General features: G+C 35.7%; 1 protein-coding gene across 6 annotated transcripts in view; it reads left to right on the forward strand.

Moving 5' to 3' along the window:
- The window catches only part of LOC138332096 (golgin subfamily A member 6-like protein 26), a 115,243-nt gene that overhangs the window by 19,562 nt on the left and 69,617 nt on the right, over positions 1-26,064 (forward strand). For 3 of the 6 annotated variants that reach the window (XM_069280048.1, XM_069280049.1, XM_069280052.1), the window contains 6 exons: positions 14,349-14,430; positions 18,103-18,254; positions 18,673-18,745; positions 19,390-19,554; positions 22,293-22,388; positions 23,267-23,278. In XM_069280048.1, coding sequence (XP_069136149.1) covers positions 14,349-14,430; positions 18,103-18,254; positions 18,673-18,745; positions 19,390-19,554; positions 22,293-22,388; positions 23,267-23,278 — 580 coding nt within the window. Of the gene's footprint in view, positions 1-14,024; positions 14,151-14,348; positions 14,431-18,102; positions 18,255-18,672; positions 18,746-19,389; positions 19,555-22,292; positions 22,389-23,266; positions 23,279-26,064 lie in introns of those variants that run through there. The other 3 variants (XM_069280050.1, XM_069280053.1, XM_069280051.1) reach the window with 2 other exon arrangements.

Below are 26,064 nucleotides of genomic sequence, written 5' to 3' on the forward strand. Positions count from 1 at the left end.
GGCCTTATGCCCAGTAAGCTTACAGCTTATACATAGTAGGCCTTATGTCCAGTAAGCTTACAGCTTATACATAGTAGGCCTTATATCCAGTAAGCTTACAGCTTATACATAGTAGGCCTTATATCCAGTAAGCTTACAGCTTATACATAGTAGGCCTTATGTCCAGTAAGCTTACAGCTTATACATAGTAGGCCTTATTCCAGTAAGCTTACAGCTTTATACATAGTAGGCCTTATGTCCAGTAAGCTTACAGCTTATACATAGTAGGCCTTATGTCCAGTAAGCTTACAGCTTATACATAGTAGGCCTTATGTCCAGTAAGCTTACAGCTTATACATAGTAGGCCTTATGTCCAGTAAGCTTACAGCTTATACATAGTAGGCCTTATGTCCAGTAAGCTTACAGCTTATACATAGTAGGCCTTATGTCCAGTAAGCTTACAGCTTATACATAGTAGGCCTTATGTCCAGTAAGCTTACAGCTTATACATAGTAGGCCTTAGTACAGTAAGCTTACAGCTTATACATAGTAGGCCTTATATCCAGTAAGCTTACAGCTTATACATAGTAGGCCTTATGTCCAGTAAGCTTACAGCTTTATACATAGTAGGCCTTATGTCCAGTAAGCTTACAGCTTATACATAGTAGGCCTTATATCACGTAAGCTTACAGCTTATACATAGTAGGCCTTATGTCCAGTAAGCTTACAGCTTATACATAGTAGGCCTTATGTCCAGTAAGCTTACAGCTTATACATAGTAGGCCTTATGTCCAGTAAGCTTACAGCTTATACATTGTAGACCTTATGTCCAGTAAGCTTACAGCTTATACATAGTAGGCCTTATATGTCCAGTAAGCTTACAGCTTATACATAGTAGGCCTTATGTCCAGTAAGCTTACAGCTTATACATAGTAGGCCTTTATGTCCAGTAAGCTTACAGCTTATACATAGTAGACCTTATATCCAGTAAGCTTACAGCTTATACATAGTAGGCCTTATGTCCAGTAAGCTTACAGCTTATACATAGTAGGCCTTATGTCCAGTAAGCTTACAGCTTATACATAGTAGGCCTTATATCCAGTAAGCTTACAGCTTATACATAGTAGGCCTTATGTCCAGTAAGCTTACAGCTTATACATAGTAGGCCTTATGTCCAGTAAGCTTACAGCTTATACATAGTAGGCCTTATGTCCAGTAAGCTTACAGCTTATACATAGTAGGCCTTATGTCCAGTAAGCTTACAGCTTATACATAGTAGGCCTTATGTCCAGTAAGCTTACAGCTTATACTTAGTAGGGGTTATGTCCAGTAAGCTTACAGCTTATACATAGTAGGCCTTATGTCCAGTAAGCTTACAGCTTATACATAGTAGACCTTATGTCCAGTAAGCTTACAGCTTATACATAGTAGGCCTTATGTCCAGTAAGCTTACAGCTTATACATAGTAGGCCTTATGTCCAGTAAGCTTACAGCTTATACATAGTAGACCTTATGTCCATAGTCCAGTAAGCTTACAGCTTTATACATAGTAGGCCTTATGTCCAGTAAGCTTACAGCTTATACATAGTAGGCCTTATGTCCAGTAAGCTTACAGCTTATACATAGTAGGCCTTATGTCCAGTAAGCTTACAGCTTATACATAGTAGGCCTTATGTCCAGTAAGCTTACAGCTTATACATAGTAGACCTTATGTCCAGTAAGCTTACAGCTTATACATAGTAGACCTTATGTCCAGTAAGCTTACAGCTTATACATTGTAGACCTTATGTCCAGTAAGCTTACAGCTTATACATGTATACATAAGCTTACATTTACCTTATGTCCAGTAAGCTTACAGCTTATACATTGTAGACCTTATGTCCAGTAAGCTTACAGCTTATACATAGTAGGCCTTATGTCCAGTAAGCTTACAGCTTATACATAGTAGGCCTTATGTCCAGTAAGCTTACAGCTTATACACATTGTAGACCTTATGTCCAGTAAGCTTACAGCTTATACATAGTAGGCCTTATGTCCAGTAAGCTTACAGCTTATACATAGTAGGCCTTATATCCAGTAAGCTTACAGCTTATACATAGTAGGCCTTATGTCCAGTAAGCTTACAGCTTATACATAGTAGGCCTTATGTCCAGTAAGCTTACAGCTTATACATAGTAGGCCTTATGTCCAGTAAGCTTACAGCTTATACATAGTAGGCCTTATGTCCAGTAAGCTTACAGCTTATACTTAGTAGGCCTTATGTCCAGTAAGCTTACAGCTTATACATAGTAGGCCTTATGTCCAGTAAGCTTACAGCTTATACATAGTAGGCCTTATGTCCAGTAAGCTTACAGCTTATACATAGTAGGCCTTATGTCCAGTAAGCTTACAGCTTATACATTAGTAGACCTTATGTCCAGTAAGCTTACAGCTTATACATAGTAGGCCTTATGTCCAGTAAGCTTACAGCTTATACATTAGTAGGACCTTATGTCCAGTAAGCTTACAGCTTATACATAGTAGGCCTTATGTCCAGTAAGCTTACAGCTTATACTAGTAGGCCTTATGTCCAGTAAGCTTACAGCTTATACATAGTAGGACCTTATGTCCAGTAAGCTTACAGCTTATACATTGTAGACCTTTATGTCCAGTAAGCTTACAGCTTATACATAGTAGGCCTTATGTCCAGTAAGCTTACAGCTTATACATAGTAGGCCTTATGTCCAGTAAGCTTACAGCTTATACATTGTAGACCTTATGTCCAGTAAGCTTACAGCTTATACATAGTAGGCCTTATGTCCAGTAAGCTTACAGCTTATACATTGTAGGCCTTATGTCCAGTAAGCTTACAGCTTATACATAGTAGACCTTATGTCCAGTAAGCTTACAGCTTATACATAGTAGGCCTTATGTCCAGTAAGCTTACAGCTTATACATAGTAGGCCTTATGTCCAGTAAGCTTACAGCTTATACATAGTAGGCCTTATGTCCAGTAAGCTTACAGCTTATACATAGTAGGCCTTATGTCCAGTAAGCTTACAGCTTATACATAGTAGACCTTATGTCCAGTAAGCTTACAGCTTATACATAGTAGGCCTTATGTCCAGTAAGCTTACAGCTTATACTTTACATGTCCATAAGCTTACAGCTTATACATGTAGGCCTTATGTCCAGTAAGCTTACAGCTTATACATAGTAGGCCTTATGTCCAGTAAGCTTACAGCTTATACATAGTAGGCCTTATGTCCAGTAAGCTTACAGCTTATACATAGTAGGCTTATCATAGCTACAGCTATACTTAGTAGGCTTATGTCCAGTAAGCTTACAGCTTATACATAGTAAGCCTTATGTCCAGTAAGCTTACAGCTTATACATAGTAGGCCTTATGTCCAGTAAGCTTACAGCTTATACATAGTAGGCCTTATGTCCAGTAAGCTTACAGCTTATACATAGTAGGCCTTATGTCCAGTAAGCTTACAGCTTATACATAGTAGGCCTTATGTCCAGTAAGCTTACAGCTTATACATTGTAGACCTTATGTCCAGTAAGCTTACAGCTTATACATAGTAGGCCTTATGTCCAGTAAGCTTACAGCTTATACATAGTAGGCCTTATGTCCAGTAAGCTTACAGCTTATACATAGTAGGCCTTATGTCCAGTAAGCTTACAGCTTATACATAGTAGACCTTATGTCCAGTAAGCTTACAGCTTATACATAGTAGGCCTTATGTCCAGTAAGCTTACAGCTTATACATAGTAGGACCTTATGTCCAGTAAGCTTACAGCTTATACATAGTAGGCCTTATGTCCAGTAAGCTTACAGCTTATACATAGTAGGCCTTATGTCCAGTAAGCTTACAGCTTATACATAGTAGGCCTTATGTCCAGTAAGCTTACAGCTTATACATAGTAGACCTTATGTCCAGTAAGCTTACAGCTTATACATAGTAGGCCTTATGTCCAGTAAGCTTACAGCTTATACATAGTAGGCCTTATGTCCAGTAAGCTTACAGCTTATACATAGTAGGGCTTATGTCCAGTAAGCTTACAGCTTATACATAGTAGACCTTATGTCCAGTAAGCTTACAGCTTATACATTGTAGACCTTATGTCCAGTAAGCTTACAGCTTATACATAGTAGACCTTATGTCCAGTAAGCTTACAGCTTATACATTGTAGGCCTTATGTCCAGTAAGCTTACAGCTTATACATAGTAGGCCTTATGTCCAGTAAGCTTACAGCTTATACATAGTAGGCCTTATGTCCAGTAAGCTTACAGCTTATACATAGTAGACCTTATGTCCAGTAAGCTTACAGCTTATACATAGTAGGCCTTATGTCCAGTAAGCTTACAGCTTATACATAGTAGGCCTTATATCCAGTAAGCTTACAGCTTATACATAGTAGGCCTTATGTCCAGTAAGCTTACAGCTTATACATAGTAGGCCTTATGTCCAGTAAGCTTACAGCTTATACATAGTAGGCCTTATGTCCAGTAAGCTTACAGCTTATACATAGTAGGCCTTATGTCAGTAAGCTTACAGCTTATACATAGTAGGCCTTATGTCCAGTAAGCTTACAGCTTATACATAGTAGGCCTTATGTCCAGTAAGCTTACAGCTTATACATTGTAGACCTTATGTCCAGTAAGCTTACAGCTTATACATTGTAGACCTTATGTCCAGTAAGCTTACAGCTTATACATAGTAGACCTTATGTCCAGTAAGCTTACAGCTTATACATAGTAGACCTTATGTCCAGTAAGCTTACAGCTTATACATAGTAGGCCTTATGTCCAGTAAGCTTACAGCTTATACATAGTAGGCCTTATGTCCAGTAAGCTTACAGCTTATACATAGTAGGCCTTATGTCCAGTAAGCTTACAGCTTATACATTAGTAGGCCTTATGTCCAGTAAGCTTACAGCTTATACATAGTAGGCCTTATGTCCAGTAAGCTTACAGCTTATACATAGTAGCCTTATGTCCAGTAAGCTTACAGCTTATACATAGTAGACCTTATGTCCAGTAAGCTTACAGCTTATACATTGTAGACCTTATGTCCAGTAAGCTTACAGCTTATACATAGTAGGCCTTATATATCCAGTAAGCTTACAGCTTATACATAGTAGACCTTATGTCCAGTAAGCTTACAGCTTATACATAGTAGGCCTTATGTCCAGTAAGCTTACAGCTTATACATAGTAGGCCTTATGTCCAGTAAGCTTACAGCTTATACATAGTAGACCTTATGTCCAGTAAGCTTACAGCTTATACATAGTAGGCCTTATGTCCAGTAAGCTTACAGCTTATACATAGTAGACCTTATGTCCAGTAAGCTTACAGCTTATACATAGTAGGCCTTATGTCCAGTAAGCTTACAGCTTATACATAGTAGGCCTTATGTCCAGTAAGCTTACAGCTTATACATAGTAGGCCTTATGTCCAGTAAGCTTACAGCTTATACATAGTAGGACCTTATGTCCAGTAAGCTTACAGCTTATACATAGTAGGCCTTATGTCCAGTAAGCTTACAGCTTATACATTGTAGGACCTTATGTCCAGTAAGCTTACAGCTTATACATAGTAGGCCTTATGTCCAGTAAGCTTACAGCTTATACTTAGTACCTTATGTCCAGTAAGCTTACAGCTTATACATAGTAGGCCTTATGTCCAGTAAGCTTACAGCTTATACATTAGTAGGCCTTATGTCCAGTAAGCTTACAGCTTATACATAGTAGCCTTATGTCCAGTAAGCTTACAGCTTATACATAGTAGGCCTTATGTCCAGTAAGCTTACAGCTTATACATAGTAGGCCTTATGTCCAGTAAGCTTACAGCTTATACATAGTAGGCCTTATGTCCAGTAAGCTTACAGCTTATACATAGTAGGCCTTATGTCCAGTAAGCTTACAGCTTATACATAGTAGCCTTATGTCCAGTAAGCTTACAGTTTATACATAGTAGGGCTTATGTCCAGTAAGCTTACAGCTTATACATAGTAGGGCTTATGTCCAGTAAGCTTACAGCTTATACATAGTAGGGCTTATGTCCAGTAAGCTTACAGTTTATACATAGTAGGGGTTATGTCCAGTAAGTTTACAGCTTATACTTAGTAGGGCTTATGTCCAGTAAGCTTACAGTTTATACATAGTAGGGCTTATGTCCAGTAAGCTTACAGCTTATACATAGTAGGGCTTATGTCCAGTAAGCTTACAGCTTATACATAGTAGGGCTTATGTCCAGTAAGCTTACAGCTTATACATAGTAGACCTTATATCCAGTAAGCTTACAGCTTATACATTGTAGACCTTGTGTCCAGTAAGCTTACAGTTTATACATAGTAGACCTTATATCCAGTAAGCTTACAGTTTATACATAGTAGACCTTATATCCAGTAAGCTTACAGTTTATACATAGTAGACCTTATATCCAGTAAGCTTACAGCTTATACATTGTAGACCTTATGTCCAGTAAGCTTACAGCTTATACATAGTAGACCTTATGTCCAGTAAGCTTACAGCTTATACATAGTAGGCCTTATGTCCAGTAAGCTTACAGCTTATACATAGTAGGCCTTATGTCCAGTAAGCTTACAGCTTATATACATAGTAGGCCTTATGTCCAGTAAGCTTACAGCTTATTGTAGGCCTTTTCCAGTAAGCTTACAGCTTATACATAGTAGGCCTTATGTCCAGTAAGCTTACAGCTTATACATTGTAGGCCTTATGTCCAGTAAGCTTACAGCTTATACATAGTAGACCTTATGTCCAGTAAGCTTACAGCTTATACATAGTAGACCTTACATGTCCAGTAAGCTTACAGCTTATACATTGTAGGCCTTATGTCCAGTAAGCTTACAGCTTATACATAGTAGGCCTTATGTCCAGTAAGCTTACAGCTTATACATAGTAGGGCCTTATTGTCCAGTAAGCTTACAGCTTATACATAGTAGGCCTTATGTCCAGTAAGCTTACAGCTTATACATAGTATGCCTTATGTCCAGTAAGCTTACAGCTTATACATTAGTAGCCTTATGTCCAGTAAGCTTACAGCTTATACATAGTAGGCCTTATGTCCAGTAAGCTTACAGCTTATACATTGTAGACCTTATGTCCAGTAAGCTTACAGCTTATACATTGTAGACCTTATGTCCAGTAAGCTTACAGTAGACCTTATAAGCCTCAGCTTATACATAGTAGGCCTTATATCCAGTAAGCTTACAGCTTATACATAGTAGGCTTATGTCCATAAGCTTACAGCTTATACATAGTAGGCCTTATATCCAGTAAGCTTACAGCTTATACATAGTAGACCTTATGTCCAGTAAGCTTACAGCTTATACTTAGTAGGCCTTATGTCCAGTAGTACTTACAGCTTATATAGTAAGCCTTATATCCAATATGATAACAGCTTCACATGTGTGAACAAACACAATTATCAACCATTTTAAGTTAGAAAGAGGAAATTCTGTGATTTTTTTGAGTGATTGTTTCAGTTATTTTATTGAAAATAAAAATTTATCACTCTACATCAATGTTTTTCATAGCAAAATCACATGCAGACAGAATCAGAAGTGTAAGAAGGGGCTTGTAGTCAGACATTGACCCGTGTTCTAAAAGGACTATAGAAAAGAGAGGGGGGCTTATTGTTGAGTGGAGCTCTTGACTTAATTGTTTGAATATGCTATCAAAGTGATTGTTGGTGGCTATATTTATCTTTATCATATAAAAAATTGTCTGAAAAAAAATTGAGAGTGAGGAATTCCACATTTCGTATTATACATTATTTGTGATATACCTGTTGTCTGTGTCCACTTTTATAGTCTGTCCCACTTATATAGCCAAATACACAATATCACTTAATCTATTCACTTTCAAATGTGGAACACATTTAATCTTATAGACCTGAAGTACATTTCATTATATCAATGAAATAGTTTTTGTGCCTAAACTGAAAAGGTGACAACTATAAAAAAAACAATTGAACCTGCCTAACCTATGTAGACTTTGATACCTACGACAGATATGGATCTGTGTTTGATGTTTATCTGGGATCAGCTGGTGTTTACATTCCAAAGATCACTGTTAGACATTGGGATTCTGTATCATTTGTTTTATTAGGCTGTCACTTGTTCCACACAGGGGGTACATACCTGTGTCTCAGTGAAGTTTGTGGTAATGTTTGGGGATACCGTGTCTCAGTGAAGTTTGTTGTAATGTTTGGGGATACTGTGTCTCAGTGAGTTTGTGTGTAATGTTTGAAGACTCAGTTTGTTGTAATGTTTGGGGATACTGTGTATCGTTTGTCTCAGTGAAGTTTTGTTGTAATGTTTGGGATACTGTGTCTCAGTGAAGTTTGTTTGTAATGTTTGGGGATACCGTGTCTCAGTGAGAGTTTGTTGTAATGTTTGTACTGATCTCTGTTATGTAACAATAGCTGTTTGAGAACAGCAAAGCTCGCCTATTCAGTAGAAGTTGATGTTCAAGTATTTACTGTTTAAACATGGAAATATGACAAATTAATAGACACAAAAAACCCCGTAAAGGGCCCCAAATTGGTTGTATTATCACGTTCAGCATCCATACACATTAGGAAAATAAAATCATAAACATTTTATGATTGACTTGTAGGCTTAAAACAATGACAAAATAAAAACTATGTTCAAAAACTTTAAAACATTGAAAGAATGACAAATTAACAGACTCAAAAAAACCCTGAATGCCCCTAATTGGTTAGTTCTTGATTCACGTTCCATCATCCATACACATTAGAAAAGAAAAATCATATAACTTTTATGGATTGTGAACTTAAGCTTCAAATAGACAAAATAAACACTTGCTACTTTTACGTGTAAATACGCTGAACCCGGACGCCCGACGCCGGGGTGACAAAACATTAGCTCTCCTCTTGAAATCCCATGGAAAAGGGAGGTTTCTAAAGCAAAGACGACAAATGTTTGTAATGGAAATGATGCAGCTGATGTATTATAACAACTTGAATGCTCCCAGTTAAATATTTTCATAAATGGCAAAGAATCTACTCAGAAATCCAAAGCTAGAATCCTGGTCACAGCACCAAAACAGCAAGAGTTCAAACTACAGAAAACTACCCACTCAGGCCTTAAGCTATCTAACTAACTGATTGGACATAATATCACTAGTTTGAAGCTATCAAAGTGGAAATGTTTATTCTACGTTTTTTGTGTCCTTTTTGTACCTACTCTTTATTTAAATATATTTGCACCATTGATCACCATAATACTATGAACCATATTTGTTTCAAAGTAATAAAGGACTGATCTGAACCAAACTGGACTGGACAGGGAAGTCTCCTTGGTCTGATGTAACTCCAAGACAGTCTTATACATTTCCACTATTGGTGAAAATGTAATTCTTACTAATCTGTACCAGTGAAGGTACAACTGTAGATTTTTACTTTTCATGTGATATCAATGAACAAAGTGCTTCTTTATGTGTTCAAACAAGTTGTTCAACTCGACAATGTTGAAAGTAAAATATTTCCATAATCTTTCAGACTTATTTAACCCAGAGGAGTTGACTTGAGAATTTGTTCCGTTTTAGAGTATTATCAATACCAGAATAAATGATTTGACCGTGAAATGGCAATCCTAACAATATCCTATCACATATCTATATAGATTTGTATATTGGCTATCAAACCCCGGTAGGTTGATACAATCGCCTTTGTGTGAAACTACTCGAGCAGCAGACAACAAGCTTGGCCGATTTGTTAGTGGATTAAATCTGATTGTCATGTCATCGTGTCAGGTGAAAAAGGCTGTATATTTACATAGAGTGGCCATTTAACCTTTGTCAACCTGGCGTCAGAATCGGTGAATACCCAAAAACATAGACGTGTGAAAAGTGTCGACTCTTTGACAGGAAGATAGTGACCAAAGACTATTCTACCACCATTACTGGTCTAGATGACTTGACGTCTGTTATACATTGTAAAATAAAATCTTATAGTCCAGTACTTTGTCTAATTTGGCATATGTTTGTCGAAGATCAGAGCTGCTCTACGGGGCTCGATGAGGGAAAGCAATAGTGAAATAGCTACGGGATCTGACAAAATTCCTGCTGATATATCCCTCCTTATGTTGTGTTCCCAGTCAAGATGGCTGAATAGTTCAGGTGTCTGAGATTTTACCACCAGCATCAACACCTTTAAGCCTTTCTGTCTGGTATAATAATCTCTAAATAGTTATTTTGGTTTCAGAATAGTTAAAGATATAACTTATAAAAGCAAGTATATCAAGTAGTTATATAGAATTGCTTGAAGAACTGAGTATGTGTAGTAGTCTACAGGTTATACAATATGTTTTATTAATTTATTTGTAGGGTCTTTATCTACCATATTCTGCACTGTAACTAAGAATGAATAAAGACCAGAATAGATGAAGACATGTTCGACATTTTCCCTCAATTTTGCTCTACCATAACATCCCTTGGTGGTTTGGCCAAGAGAATAAATTGTCTGATATTCTACCACGGCCCTGAGTTAATTCACATCGTGGTCCTTTAGGCCACAAGGATGCTAAGTGGTTAAGGTGTCTGATATTCTACCAAGGCCCTGAGTTAATTCACATCGTGGTCCTTTAGGCCACAAGGATGCTAAGTGGTTAAGTTGTCTGATATTCTACCTCGGCCCTGAGTTAATTCACATCTTTGTCCTTTAGGCTACAAGAATGCTAAGTGGTTAAGGTGTCTGATATTCTAACACGGCCCTGAGTTAATTCACATCTTTGTCCTTTAGGCTACAAGGATGCTAAGTGGTTAAGGTGTCTGATATTCTACCACGGCCCTGAGTTAATTCACATCGTGGTCCTTTAGGCCACAAGAATGCTAAGTGGTTAAGGTGTCTGATATTCTACCACGGCCCTGAGTTAATTCACATCGTGGTCCTTTAGGCCACAAGAATGCTAAGTGGTTAAGTTGTCTGATATTCTACCACGGCCCTGAGTTAATTCATATCGTGGTCCTTTAGGCCACAAGAATGCTAAGTGGTTAAGGTGTCTGATATTCTAACACGGCCCTGAGTTAATTCACATCGTGGTCCTTTAGGCCACAAGAATGCTAAGTGGTTAAGGTGTCTGATATTCTACCACGGCCCTGAGTTAATTCACATCGTGGTCCTTTAGGCCACAAGGATGCTAAGTGGTTAAGGTGTCTGATATTCTTCCACGGCCCTGAGTTAATTCACATGGTGGTCCTTTAGGTCCTTTAGGTATAGGAGGCTAAGTGGTTAAGGTGTCTGGCATTCTATCACGGCCCTGAGTTAATTCACATCTTGGTCCTTTAGGCCACAAGGATGCTAAGTGGTTAAGGTGTCTGATATTCTACCACGGCCCTGAGTTAATTCACATGGTGGTCCTTTAGGCCACAAGGATGCTAAGTGGTTAAGGTGTCTGGTATTCTATCACTAGTCTGAGTTCACCACTTGGTCCTTTAGGCCAAGGATGACTTAGTGGTTAAGGTGTCTGATATTCTACCACTGCCCTGAGTTAATTCATATCTTGGTCCTTTAGGCCACAAAGATGCTAAGTGGTTGGTCTGATATTCTACCACTGTTAATTCACATCTTTGTCCTTTAGGCCACAAGAATGCTAAGTGGTTAAGGTGTCTGATATTCTACCACTGTTAATTCACATCGTGGTCCTTTAGGCCATAAAGATGCTAAGCTGGTCTGAGTTCACCTCCTGGTCCTTTAGGTATAGGAGGCTAAGTGGTTAAGGTGTCTGGCATTCTATCACGGCCCTGAGTTAATTCACATCTTGGTCCTTTAGGCCACAAGGATGCTAAGTGGTTAAGGTGTCTGATATTCTATCATGGCCCTGAGTTAATTCACATCTTGGTCCTTTAGGCCACAAAGATGCTAAGTGGTTAAGGTGTCTGGTATTCTATCACTGGTCTGAGTTCACCTCTTGGTCCTTTAGGTAAAGGAGGCTAAGTGGTTAAGGTGTCTGATATTAGTCTGATCACCGCTGGTCTGAGTTCACCTCTTGGTCCTTTAGGTAAAGGAGGCTAAGTGGTTAAGGTGTCTGGCATTCCATCACTGGTCTGAGTTTACCTCTTGGTCCTTTAGGTAAAGGAGGCTAAGTGGTTAAGGTGTCTGGCATTCCATCACTGGTCTGAGTTCACCTCTTGGTCCTTTAGGTAAAGGAGGCTAAGTGGTTAAGGTGTCTGATATTCTACCGCTGGTCTGAGTTCACCTCTTGGTCCTTTAGGCCAAGGAGACTAAGTGGTTAAGTTGTCTGACATTCTAGCCCTAGTCGCCATCTCTAGGCTAGCCTTGACTTTGTGATGGTAGACAAGTTTTCTTCATTAAACTTCCGATGTGTAACACTGTCCTATAGAGATGTGTACTGTGAGATAGTATGCTGTATCAATGATTTAGCACATTTGTCAGATAAAGAATGGATGATCTGTTGGAAGTCTCCATGAGAATCCACACACATCAGACATCAATATTAACAACTTAAACTTCTGAATTAGACCTTTATGACACATCTAAATTGAGATTTTCATTCAGGATGTTTAAACTTCATTCAAATTAAATCAAGCAGTCTTTCATAAGTGTGAATGAAGTAGATTTAAAAAAAAAAAATTAGGTATTCGAAATGAAAATCAATTTTCAGTAAATGATTAAAGCTGACACTTTAAGATGTGGGTCCTGGTCTGGTGTAGACTTATAACATACAATCTTATCAGCAAAGAATGGACCCACAAATATTACTTTATACCCAGATTTATTTTAATAAACTCTTACTCTACCCTTATATTTAATATTAAGACGGTAAACATGTGATTTATCAGGGGGATATTAATGTTGTGACCTTATCAATATTCTACCAAAACGTTCAGAATCCATGGTACAAATGCGTAAGTTAGCTAGGTAATTGCCTATAGTAATACACTCTCTGTTGGTAGATTCTCATTACCTGTGGTGATTTGTGTTAACTGTGAATAGCTGAGAAATGCACTGGTCTGTTGTGTTGTGGTTGTCTTGTTTACCATCATTACCCTGCCAGTAAGGGAGCTACCAGATTCTGTTGAGTTGGTTATTTTCACAAGTTTGATATTTACTTGATTTTGTGGAATAATGCTATGGTTGTGAAAATTTGATGAGCCAAATATTGAGAAATGGTTGATTTATATATATATACATCGCCCTGAAACCCAGATTGTGACAAATTAATATCGCTAAAAATTTATTTCCTCAGTTTTAGTTCAAATCAGGATTGGTCCTGTCATCCTGCGTTAACAGATAAAAAAATATATAACATAAGAAAACATTAAATGCTTAATTGAAATGTTCAGATTTATTGATTGATATTAAAGACATTTTCTTTGATTTGTGTGTGTACGTGAACTATTGAGATTAATATTCAATGATGTTTATAAAAATAATCATTGGTTTGAGTGTATGAATAACCATTGGTTTGTGTGTCTTTTAATTCACGAAATATAACATTCATCTGCCGATGTTCTGAAAAAGAAATTTTAAAATTCATAGACCTTAAATAGAATTGAATACACTGGTGGTTTGGATCCCCTTAACAGATTGACTGAAAGATTAATCTTTTTCTTAGTTTCTACTCAAGGCATTAAGTAGTAGAAAAATAGAGGGAATTTAAATTCATTTGAAGTAGAATTCTATAAATGTTTGTGGGACCCAGGGATAATTACAGACACCTGATTTATTTCCAAGGTCTGGTATAAAATGTCTTGGCTTTAATTAGTGTTAGTGAACATCTCACATTTCATCTACTCTTTATAACAGTTTGGTTATCTTAACTGTATTTAAACTTACAAACACATGGCTATTATTTACAATAATTTCTGTACTAGGAAAATAAAGTACGGTAATAATATTAAAAAAAAAAAAAAACCGAAAAACAAACATACACAATAATAAAGATACATTGTGTCCTTCATGCTCCGTATGAATATAAAAATAATTTTTTCTATCTGGTAATTCATTCAATAAAATTAGATGTCAGATATTGTTAAGCTTCACATGGTTTGACATAAAAGTGGGATGTAGTTAAACTTGTTCAGACTAGAAAAACTGGAACATTAATTATCACAATCCACATATTTCAGTGTGGTTTTAAATTCTGCAACATACACAAGTGTTTTTAGAGGAAGTAAGTGATTTGAATATTGATAAATTGTACAACTGATTAACTTAATGGTGAATTATTGGATTTTAGAGATGCAGAAATTTTCCTAAATGAGGAAGTGCAGCTGTGGGTAGGTTGTGGTCATTCACCTGTGTGTTTTGACCATGTTTAGAATTTGTTTTGTTTCTCTGTTTTATGTGTTATACCTGTTGTGTTTTACAGAATGGTATGGTTAAGGCCAGTATAATTCCTACTGAAGCTGACTGGAGTGATGAGGACGGGGTCAGATCGGGATCAGCCACAGGTACAGTAACACAGGAACAAACTAGATGTTGTAAAAAGAATGTGAGGGGGTGGGTATACCCATTTTATGCCTTCGTTGGAAGGAGAGGTCTACAACCCATCCTGTCTCATCACCAATTCATATAACCAGAAAATAAATCCCCCCAAGCACCCAAGATGGCAGCCAGTCTATGGTGTTTGTACAGAACTCAAAATCAACGAAAAATTACAATTTCAAATAAGAACCAAACTTACTTGTCAACGGTAATAATTATAGATTTAGAAAAAAAAGCTTGATTAAGATAATTAACCAAAATCATCAACATTGATGATAGCATCACACACAGGTATAGGTATTTTGCTGTTTGTAAACAGTGCCACCAATAGTACGGTTGTTGACAAACCACAGATGGTACAAATGTACATTCTACTTTGTGTTGTCTTACAGGGTATACTGTACAGGCTGGAGATAGGTAGTCGTTTTAATGGAGAATCGAAAGTGGTCCATTGGACCAAAATATATTTGGTTAAAAATCCTTGCTAAAAAGCCTGCATACCCATAGGTATAAGTCAGGAATAAATGCCGAAAATTGCCTATTATGTGAACCATAGGACTGTCTGAGGCTGAGAGGTTGAGGCTATATAAACTAGATTTATTCTGTTTGTAGGGATTTCTGAGGCTGAGAGGTTAAGGCTATATAAACTAGATTTATTCTGATTGTAGGGATTTCTGAGGCTGAGAGGTTGAGTTTATATAAACTAGATTTATTCTGTTTGTAGGGATTTCTGAGACTGAGAGGGCTATATAAATAGATTTTCTGTTTGTAGGGATTTCTGAGGCTGAGAGGTTAAGGCTATATAAACTAGATTTATTCTGTTTGTAGGGATTTCTGAGGCTGAGAGGTTAAGGCTATATAAACTAGATTTATTCTGTTTGTAGGGATTTCTGAGGCTGAGAGGTTAAGGCTATATAAACTAGATTTATTCTGTTTGTAGGGATTTCTGAGGCTGAGAGGTTAAGGCTATATAAACTAGATTTATTCTGTTTGTAGGGATTTCTGAGACTGAGAGGTTGAGGTTATATAAACTAGATTTATTCTGTTTGTAGGGATTTCTGAGGCTGAGGGGTTGAGGTTATATAAACTAGATTTATTGTGTTTGTAGGGATTTCTGAGGCTGATAGCTTAAGGCTATATAAACTAGATTTATTCTGTTTGTAGGGATTTCTGAGGCTGAGAGGTTAAGGCTATATATAAACTAGATTTATTGTGTTTGTAGGGATTTCTGAGACTGAGAGATTTATTTGTTTGAGTTTATTTCTGAACTAGAGGTTTTATTCTGATTTATTTGTTGTAGGGATTTCTGAGGCTGAGAGGTTAAGGCTATATAAACTAGATTTATTCTGTTTGTAGGGATTTCTGAGGCTGAGAGGTTAAGGCTATATAAACTAGATTTATTCTGTTTGTAGGGATTTCTGAGGCTGAGAGGTTAAGGCTATATAAACTAGATTTATTCTGTTTGTAGGGATTTCTGAGGCTGAGAGGTTAAGGCTATATAAACTAGATTTATTCTGTTTGTAGGGATTTCTGAGACTGAGAGGTTAAGGCTATATAAACTAGATTTATTCTGTTTGTAGGGATTTCTGAGGCTGAGAGGTTAAGGCTATATAAACTAGATTTATTCTGTTTGTAGGGATTTCTGAGGCTGAGAGGTTAAGGCTTTATAAACTAGATTTATTCTGTTTGTAGGGATTTCTGAGACTGAGAGGTTGAGGTTATATAAACTAGATTTATTCTGTTTGTAGGGATTTCTGAGGCTGAGGGGTTGAGGTTATATAAACTAGATTTATTGTGTTTGTAGGGATTTCTGAGGCTGATAGGCTTAAGGCTATATAAACTAGATTTATTCTGTTTGTAGGGATTTCTGAGGCTGAGAGGTTAAGGCTATATAAAACTAGATTTATTGTGTTTGTAGGGATTTCTGAGACTGAGAGGTTGAGTTTATATAAACTAGATTTATTCTGTTTGTAGGGATTTCTGAGGCTGAGAGGTTAAGGCTATATAAACTATATTGATTTATTGTGTTTGTAGGGATTTCTGAGACTGAGAGGTTAAGGCTATATAAACTAGATTTATTCTGTTTGTAGGGATTTCTGAGGCTGAGAGGTTAAGGCTATATAAACTAGATTTATTCTGTTTGTAAGGATTTCTGAGGCTGAGAGGTTAAGGCTATATAAACTAGATTTATTGTGTTTGTAGGGATTTCTGAGACTGAGAGGTTAAGGCTATATAAACTAGATTTATTCTGTTTGTAGGGATTTCTGAGGCTGAGAGGTTAAGGCTATATAAACTAGATTTATTCTGTTTGTAGGGATTTCTGAGGCTGAGAGGTTAAGGCTATATATAAACTAGATTTATTCTGTTTGTAGGGATTTCTGAGACTGAGAGGTTGAGGTTTATAAACTAGTTTATTCTGTTTGTAGGTGATTTGGGTGAGGGTAATAACTAGATTTATTGTTTGATGAGGCGTAGTTAAGCATAAACTAGATTTATTCTGTTTGTAGGGATTTCTGAGGCTGAGAGGTTAAGGCTTATATAAACTAGATTTATTCTGTTTGTAGGGATTTCTGAGGCTGAGAGGTTAAGGCTATATAAACTAGATTTATTCTGTTTGTAGGGATTTCTGAGGCTGAGAGGTTAAGGCTATATAAACTAGATTTATTCTGTTTGTAGGGATTTCTGAGGCTGAGAGGTTAAGGCTATATAAACTAGATTTATTCTGTTTGTAGGGATTTCTGAGGCTGAGAGGTTAAGGCTATATAAACTAGATTTATTCTGTTTGTAGGGATTTCTGAGGCTGAGAGGTTAAGGCTATATAAACTAGATTTATTCTGTTTGTAGGGATTTCTGAGGCTGAGAGGTTAAGGCTATATAAACTAGATTTATTCTGTTTGTAGTGATTTCTGAGGCTGAGAGGTTAAGGCTATATAAACTAGATTTATTCTGTTTGTAGGGATTTCTGAGGCTGAGAGGTTAAGGCTATATAAACTAGATTTATTCTGTTTGTAGGGATTTCTGAGGCTGAGAGGTTAAGGCTATATAAACTAGATTTATTCTGTTTGTAGGGATTTCTGAGGCTGAGAGGTTAAGGCTATATAAACTAGATTTATTCTGTTTGTAGGGATTTCTGAGACTGAGAGGTTAAGGCTATATAAACTAGATTTATTCTGTTTGTAGGGATTTCTGAGGCTGAGAGGTTAAGGCTATATAAACTAGATTTATTCTGTTTGTAGGGATTTCTGAGACTGAGAGGTTGAGGTTATATAAACTAGATTTATTCTGTTTGTAGGGATTTCTGAGGCTGAGAGGTTAAGGCTATATAAACTAGATTTATTCTGTTTGTAGTGATTTCTGAGGCTGAGGGGTTGAGGTTATATAAACTAGATTTATTGTGTTTGTAGGGATTTCTGAGGCTGATAGGTAAAGTAAGGCTATATAAACTAGATTTATTTCTGTTTGTAGGGATTTCTGAGGCTGATAGGTAAAGTAAGGCTATATAAACTAGATTTATTCTGTTTGTAGGGATTTCTGAGGCTGAGAGGTTAAGGCGATATAAACTAGATTTATTCTGTTTGTAAGGATTTCTGAGGCTGAGAAGTTAAGGCTATATAAACAAGATTTATTTCTGTTTGTAGGGATTTCTGAGGCTGAGAATGATGATGTAACCAAGGAGAAGCAGAAAGCTATCATCATGGCAAAAACACTGAATGGTCACACATTCGACCCCGTTAATGTCATTCTGGACAAGATCGATGCAGAGTTGTCCTCCCTTGGTAGATCTCAGTCGGTAAGATTTCTCTGGTAGAACCTGTTTCGAATGCTCTTGAATTTAATATAGTGGATGAATTGTTGCATTATAATACATTTCCTTTACTTATCTGTATTTTACTGTAAATATTTATACAGTGTAACTCGCCCAAATCAAACCTTGTCTGTGTACACCTGTGTGGTTCATATCAATTGAAATTTTCCTTCATAATTTATAACGTGCATAATCCAGAAACCTGGTCATTTTGGCTAAATATGCTGGTCCTGATGGCACACGGTTTAGACAAGTACACATGTATTCAGTATCAAAATGAAAATTGAAGACTGAGTTGAGGTAGGACAAGATTAGCCCCTTAACAAATAGCGAAACATATAGAATATTAGAATGTCACTTGAAAAGAATCAATTTTATAAAAAAAAACTTTTTTGTGTTGAAGAGCTCAACCACAGGGAGTACAGTGCTGCGGAAGCCTGGGGCAAGGTCCAAAAGTTCTGATGGTTCTCGATCAGGTCAGTATCAGGGAGGTTTGAGAGGGTTGGGAGAGAAGAAGGGTGAAGGGGTGGAGATGGGTTATAATTAGGGGGCTTTGGGATAGTTAGGGAGGAAGAAGGTAAAGAAGGAGGGGAGGGTGTTTCTCTGGGATTTTGGACTATTGCTATGATTGACTTCTTCTCTTGACATTTTGTTTTAATTTCTATAACTTTGTTGTAGATATCAATGCAGTTTGATCTTCTGAACTTTGAAGTTATTAAAAGTATTGTATAAAGTAAAAAGGGTTTTGTCATCAAACAGTTAAAAAAAAACTCCAAGTTAACAACATTCTTTGTGCTGAAGATCTGCTTCCAATAATCCTTAATGCTAATGGGTTATGAAAATTGTCTTTTGTGTATTGTACACAGGTATAAGGATAAAATTAAAACAAGAATATTTACATCAGGGATGTGATTCTTCCTCTTTTCAAAGGATTTCCTCTGATTGGATAATATCAATGAGAAACAAATAATGTGATCTGACACATCTAAAAAAGACATTTTTTAACACGGGTGAGGAAGTTCTTCTCATTAGTTGACGGCTTTCCTCCCTTTGCTGATTGCATCAATCACATCCCTGTTACATTGATGTGAGATGTGATATTTATATGCTTATATTACAGGTGGCTCTCACAAGAGTGTGTCCAGTAAAGACGGTACAGACACAGGCCTCGGGACAGCTAGTATCCATGACAACCTGTCCGAGGGAGGAGACCTCCCTCGCATCAATGGAACGGTGGAAATATATAGTGATGTCGGAGCAGTTACCACAGATCATTATAGTGACGGTAAAAAATCTGACTTCTCATAGAACTTATACTGAAGGCCAAAAGTCTGTATAGATTGTATATAGAACTTGCACTGATGATCCTAGACTTCTGATCCATTATAGAACAGCTGGCTCCAGGATCAGGAATAAATCTTAGACATAAGTTTAGAATTAGCCTATCAAAAATGACTTAACTTTTTGTAACGTCATCTTAATTGGCCAAGTCTAAACTTAAGACTTTTTTGGACTTAAAACTGATGTTGAGGCGTGGTATCAGCAGAACATTTGGTTGCATGGAGCATAAATGGTTAGAATCAGCATCCTTAGAGAATGAGAGGTTCCAGGGTAGAGTTATGTCTCTTTATGGTAAGGATATATAAGGAAGTGATCCAGCAATGGTATTATGCCCAGCATAAATAAGCTCAATGATAATAAAAAGAAAATATTTAATTTAATTTGGGCCATATTACTATTAAAGTTAAGTGTAAGAGCTGAATTGCTGGTTCCCCAAACTTGTTTACGATTGATCCAAACTTGACCAATATTAGGAATCAGTTTACCAGATTTGACATGATATGTTATCAGAAATCTATAGAACGGCGGGGTTAATTTACCTGTAGAGATACACTGTTCACATGTCTAGTATTGACACACAAATAGCCCACATACCCGGTCTATCTCCTCACTGCTTACTAAGATACTGTTCTGTAGACCACTCTCACCTGTTATCATGTATCTTAACTTTGATGCTATACACATGTTTTCAGTATCAAATCTAAAATTTGACATTTGATACATTTACAATGATTCAAGTCAAATCTTGGTTGTTTTCCTTGTATTCCAAGTAGAATCTGTGGTCAGTTATAGTTTCCTAAAGCCTCTAGTTGTTAGGATTACCACTCTTGCCCCATTGTACATTTATTATATCAATAGAAATAAACAGAAACTGGCATCAAATTACCATACTAATTAGTAAAAAGGTGTGATGGCCGAGTGGTTCAGATACACCGACATATTACCATAATCCCTACACAGAGTTCAAATCCCATGTGGAACTGACTTACGGTTGCCCAAGCTTTTCTCTAGCGCCCCTCCACCCCTAAACCTGGCATATCCTTAATTGACCCTGGCTTTTAATAAGATGTTAAAGTATTCATACCAAATGATAAAGAAATTGTTTTCAAGGTTTCTTCTATAATCACATGTTTTAATTCAAAATTTGACTTTTGAACAAATATTTTTTTTAACTATTTCTGACTATAGGGAAAGAATACTTGGTATCAAATGTCTGTACAGTATTTTTACTCTTTAATATTTGGATTACTTTGTTACTGAATAGTTGTTGATATTCACGGGGCTTTAATTTGGATAAATTTGCAGATCCATTCAAATGTACGAAAATCAATACCTCATGAAATATATCTAAATCGTGGTTTAACTATCATAGCCTGTCATTATGAATTACAGTTACGAAGTTGCGAAAATAATCCCCTGCAAATATGTTCCAAACAGTAAATCGTGAAATTTTACACCTATGAAATTTAACCAGGTATACAGTATTACAGTATATACCCACAAGTCTGGTATTTGGTAAAAATCGAGTGTTTGGTATCTGATCAAGGACAGCTTCCTCAGAGAGAGATTTTGAATACACCCCTGTAGGTATATTTATATAGAGTTTTATTTGACTGATCAGGGAATATTTCACATCCTCTAAGATAATATTTTTATAGAAGTGCTGTACATCTCTGTTGATATCTTGATATAAAGTTTTGTTTGAATGATCAGGGAATATTTTACATCCTCTAAGATAAATTCTTTACAGAACCCCTATACACCTCTGTTGATATGACATGTTATAAGATATTTGACTGATAGATTTGTGTATTGGGTATAGAGAAGGTATTACATCTCTAATCCGTACTTATATAATCTATAAACCTTACTCTCACTTCTATAGCTGTTGTAGTGTACTGCTGTTTGTTCATTTACAAATAGATATTTCACAGACTAAAAGCAAGCCACATACAACTCACCAAGCCATGTATAAATCTACATTTAAAATCTCTGCAGAGTGGATTTGTGGGTCTTGGCTATAGGCTACAGTCAATGTTATTCTGAATATTTGGATATACTTATACACAAGGAATTTAATACATGTACTATTGATTTGTGTACAAATTGAAAATATGTGTTTGCGTATATCATGTGTAAATTTGTAAAACTTTTAATGGATTTGTGAAAGCTGACGGAAGATATAAAGAAAAAACCTGATTCTGTGCATCCCGATTTGTGATAGTGCCGTGACACGGTTGTGTGGAGCTGTTTTACCTTGTGTGACCTTTAAAACTTGGCACTAAGTTTTATTTCTTTTTGGACTGTTTATAAACTTGACCGGATTACAGAGATTGGATGATCTGTGAAGTTCTATTGTTAATACTGAGATCTTATTTATATAGTGTATACCACCTCAATCAGCCAATATGATGTATCAATATCGGTTATTTAGAGGTGTTGGTACAACAACTTTACTGGAACAACAGTCTATCAGAGTCTATTACTCGGACTTATTTTAATATTTTGTCTCAGAGGTTCACAAGAGTTCATCATTCCATTCATCTTTGTAGTGAAGTTTGTCCAAGGAGAGGTTTATATTCCAGGTTGATTTGTAGGATGTGAGAATCAAATTCATCAGATAATTCTGTATTTGTGTTTATGATTGGATAACTAACATGGCTACATGTGAACATTTCACAGACGATGGTAAAAAGACAGGAGCCCCAAGCGACCTTGACTCCGTAACTGCACAGCAAGTAGATGCCAAGTTCAAGGCCATTCTACGAAAAAAGAAAGGTGAGTGTCGTGCAGGTGGATACATTCTATTACTTCTGACATAGTTAGGTAAACTTTGTGAAGAGTATCAATGCTGTTGTAAGAGCACTGTGATAGTGAGATATATCATGGTATCAATGTTCAGAGGAATACTGTAAGTATGGATATTTTCGTGAATGCTTTAAATTTGCAAGAGTAAACACTTCATAGCAGTGTTATTTTCGCAATGCGTATATCTTTAAGCTTTCTGTAATATATTTTATTATATTCACAAAACTTAATGTACTGTAGAAAATTAAGCCTTTTACGAAAATTACTCCTCCCATAAATTTCTGTGTTTTCAGTACCCTTATTTACTTTAGGTGATTTTTCAGATGAAAATAGGCAAATAAACAGCATATTCGTTTGGAATGAACTGGAATTAATAAATATGTATGCTACATACAAGTGTTTATAATGTGTAATCATAAAAAAACAAATAATAGAATTAATGTAATAAGTGGACTAATGTGTAAACTCTCCATGGTCCAGTTTAAACAATATTTTTTAACTTCAGAAAAAAATTCTTTTAAATCTAAATGGTTCAAGCAAGTCTTTACTAAATTGAAAGAAGGTTCTTCACCCAAAATTTTTTTTCGTAAATTCTGTCATGCTTTCTTACAAGGAAAATTATTTGAAGGAATTTACCTAAATTAAGGAATGTTAAGGAAAAGATGGCTAGAGCTACAACAGTCCCTATTATAGACTCATTGGTGGGACATTTAAATAAGTATTGACTTAGTGCTTTAAGGCAAACCTTTATAAATGATAACTCTCTGCCTACTTTCCCGATCCATTATGATTCCTTAAATTTCACATTTAATTAACTGTTGAATATGTGTGTATTTGTATTGTGACAGCGAGCCGTAAAGGTCAGTATATGTGTGGTTGTACTATGGAGTATGTTACTGGTCAGGCATGGTATCGGGGCTACACGAAAGCATTTGGTGCTTTGGAAATAATGAGACACAGTAAAATACCAGACTTTAAGATCATGAAACATTTTTAAAAGTTCAAATTTAGTTAAGACAAAAAGAAATGCCATTTCTGATTGGCTATGTCTAAACATTTCCAATATTGTTTCATGATCGTGAGAATAAACCTTGTATCAAAATTGAGCTGGACAACTCCATCTTGTGATATAAATGAATGGCACACTGCCATTAAAAACTAGATATTCTTTCTTTAGGAAAATGTATTGAGCTATTATTATAAAAATATCACACTCCACCTGTTTGGCTTTTTTATCGGACAATTCTTTTAAAAACGTGGAGGGAGATTATCTGAAAATAAAATTTTGTAACAAAATTTGGTTGGACCATTCTGTGCAAATTTAAAATAGAGTTTAATTCTGGTTTAGAGTTGCTGCTCTCGAAATAAACTTATTAAAAAACTGAGTGAAATAAAATATTTTCACATAGTTACATAAGGTGATGGTTAAGATATGTAGAATGGCTGGGATATTCGAATGATCAATGACTGTGAGATTGACCATTGGTCATGTGCTATAAATTGAGAATGACCACTGGTGGTATTCAATGACTTTTTGACAAATCTTAATCACAGATTATTCTACGAGGATTATCCAGAGGATAATAGAGACTGAACGGTATAAAAGTGGATTATAGGATTAACATCAGACGTTTTAACTTGATATCATTATAAACAAAAGAGATTGAATGTGTTTAACATCAGACTATATAGACTACACTGGTCATTTTAACTTTATATCATTATAAACAATAGAGACTGAATGTGTTTAACAGTGGACTATATAGACTACACTGGTCATTTTTACATTATATCATTATAAACAATAGAGACTGAATGTGTTTAACAGTGGACTATATAGACTACACTGGTCATTTTAACATTATATCATTATAAACAATAGAGACTGAATGTGTTTAACAGTGGACTATACAGACTACACTGGTCATTTTAACATTATATCATTATAAACAATAGAGACTGAATGTGTTTAACAGTGGACTATACAGACTACACTGGTCATTTTAACATTATATCATTATAAACAATAGAGACTGAATGTGTTTAACAGTGGACTATACAGACTACACTGGTCATTTTAACTTGATATCATTATAAACAATAGAGACTGAATGTGTTTAACAGTGGACTATACAGACTACACTGGTCATTTTAACATTATATCATTATAAACAATAGAGACTGAATGTGTTTAACAGTGGACTATATAGACTACACTGGTCATTTTAACATTATATCATTATAAACAATAGAGACTGAATGTGTTTAACAGTGGACTATACAGACTACACTGGTCATTTTAACTTTATATCATTATAAACAATAGAGACTGAATGTGTTTAACAGTGGACTATATAGACTACACTGGTCATTTTAACTTGATTATCATTATAAACAATAGAGACTGAATGTGTTTAACAGTGGACTATACAGACTACACTGGTCATTTTAACTTTATATCATTATAAACAATAGAGACTGAATGTGTTTAACAGTGGACTATATAGACTACACTGGTCATTTTAACATTATATCATTATAAACAATAGAGACTGAATGTGTTTAACAGTGGACTATACAGACTACACTGGTCATTTTAACATTATATCATTATAAACAATAGAGACTGAATGTCATTTTACTATCTAATACAATAAGACTGAAGTGTTTAAAGTGGACTATATAGACTACACTGGTCATTTTAACATTATATCATTATAAACAATAGAGACTGAATGTGTTTAACAGTGGACTATACAGACTACACTGGTCATTTTAACATTATATCATTATAAACAATAGAGACTGAATGTGTTTAACAGTGGACTATATAGACTACACTGGTCATTTTAACTTTATATCATTATAAACAATAGAGATGAATGTGTTTAACAGTGGACTATACAGACTACACTGGTCATTTTAACATTATATCATTATAAACAATAGAGACTGAATGTGTTTAACAGTGGACTATATAGACTACCACTGGTCATTTTTAAATTATATCATTATAAACAATAGAGACTGAATGTGTTTAACAGTGGACTATATACAGACTACACTGGTCATTTTAACTTTATATCATTATAAACAATAGAGATTGAATGTGTTTTAACAGTGGACTATATAGACTACACTGGTCATTTTTAACATTATATCATTATAAACAATAGAGACTGAATGTGTTTAACAGTGGACTATACAGACTACACTGGTCATTTTAACATTATATCATTATAAACAATAGAGACTGAATGTGTTTAACAGTGGACTATATAGACTACACTGGTCATTTTAACATTATATCATTATAAACAATAGAGACTGAATGTGTTTAACAGTGGACTATACAGACTACACTGGTCATTTTAACATTATATCATTATAAACAATAGAGACTGAATGTGTTTTAACAGTGGACTATATAGACTACACTGGTCATTTTAACTTTATATCATTATAAACAATAGAGACTGAATGTGTTTAACAGTGGACTATATAGACTACACTGGTCATTTTAACATTATATCATTATAAACAATAGAGACTGAATGTGTTTAACAGTGGACTATATAGACTACACTGGTCATTTTAACATTATATCATTATAAACAATAGAGACTGAATGTGTTTAACAGTGGAC

The sequence above is a fragment of the Argopecten irradians genome, chromosome 9, assembly GCF_041381155.1.
Source record: "Argopecten irradians isolate NY chromosome 9, Ai_NY, whole genome shotgun sequence".
Classification (NCBI taxonomy): domain Eukaryota; kingdom Metazoa; phylum Mollusca; class Bivalvia; order Pectinida; family Pectinidae; genus Argopecten; species Argopecten irradians.